Genomic DNA, 646 nt, shown 5'->3' with positions numbered 1-646 from the left:
CTCTCTCTCTCACACACACACACACACACACACACACACACACACACACACACACACACACACTCACCTGCTCTTCAGGTGCTGGATGCTGCCCAGGCATTTGAACTGTCCGTTCACCATGATGGCCATGCGGGTGCAGAGCGCTTCACACTCCTCCATGCTGAAAACACACACACACACACACACACACACACACATTTGCAGCATTAGGGCAGGTTTCCACCGAGTGTTTTGGTCTAATTCTGGTCGTTCCTCAGCGTGAATCTCTTGAGAAACACCTTCAAAGCATCAGAAACCCCAGAGCTCAGGATCTGCTTCCAGTCGCATTCAAATGAGACTCATTATGAAGCTCATGAAAGCCTTTCACCTGCACAGCCGGCCTACGAGACGCAGTCACACAAACAAACTCATCTGCTGCCAAACCGAGGGACAAACGTACATCAGGAAAACTCTAAATTGATGTCTGGTTGCCAGGAATCAACACACTGCGTCATTATCGCAGGCTGATGCGGAGAAAGAGGTATTAGTAACGACACGATAAAAAAATAAAAAATAAAATAACATTTACATTCATGCATTTAGCAGAAGATTTTACCAAAGCGACACAATAAAAAAAGCGGAATTTATATTTAATAAAAGTTAAATT

The 646-nt window shown here is 44.6% G+C and overlaps 2 protein-coding genes across 3 annotated transcripts in view; both read right to left on the bottom strand.

Annotated features, from left to right (window-relative positions):
* The window catches only part of LOC107701373 (ATP-binding cassette sub-family A member 1-like), a 10,410-nt gene that overhangs the window by 7,981 nt on the left and 1,783 nt on the right, over positions 1 to 646 (bottom strand). The window contains exon 2 of one of the 2 annotated variants that reach the window (XM_016503378.1): positions 68 to 160. In XM_016503378.1, coding sequence (XP_016358864.1) covers positions 68 to 159 — 92 coding nt within the window. In that variant the 5' untranslated portion in view covers position 160. Of the gene's footprint in view, positions 1 to 67; positions 307 to 646 lie in introns of those variants that run through there. The other variant, XM_016503372.1, reaches the window with a different exon arrangement.
* LOC107701341 (ATP-binding cassette sub-family A member 1-like) overlaps positions 237 to 646 on the bottom strand; it is a 24,964-nt gene continuing 24,554 nt past the window's right edge. Inside the window, exon 8 of the mRNA XM_016503335.1 lies at positions 237 to 311. Within this exon, the coding sequence (XP_016358821.1) occupies positions 237 to 311 (75 nt within the window). The remainder of the gene's footprint in view (positions 312 to 646) is intronic.

This window comes from Sinocyclocheilus anshuiensis, unplaced genomic scaffold (assembly GCF_001515605.1).
Source record: "Sinocyclocheilus anshuiensis isolate Anshui unplaced genomic scaffold, SAMN03320099.WGS_v1.1 scaffold1347, whole genome shotgun sequence".
In the NCBI taxonomy this organism is placed as follows: domain Eukaryota; kingdom Metazoa; phylum Chordata; class Actinopteri; order Cypriniformes; family Cyprinidae; genus Sinocyclocheilus; species Sinocyclocheilus anshuiensis.
This window is presented reverse-complemented; position numbering and strand designations above follow the sequence as displayed.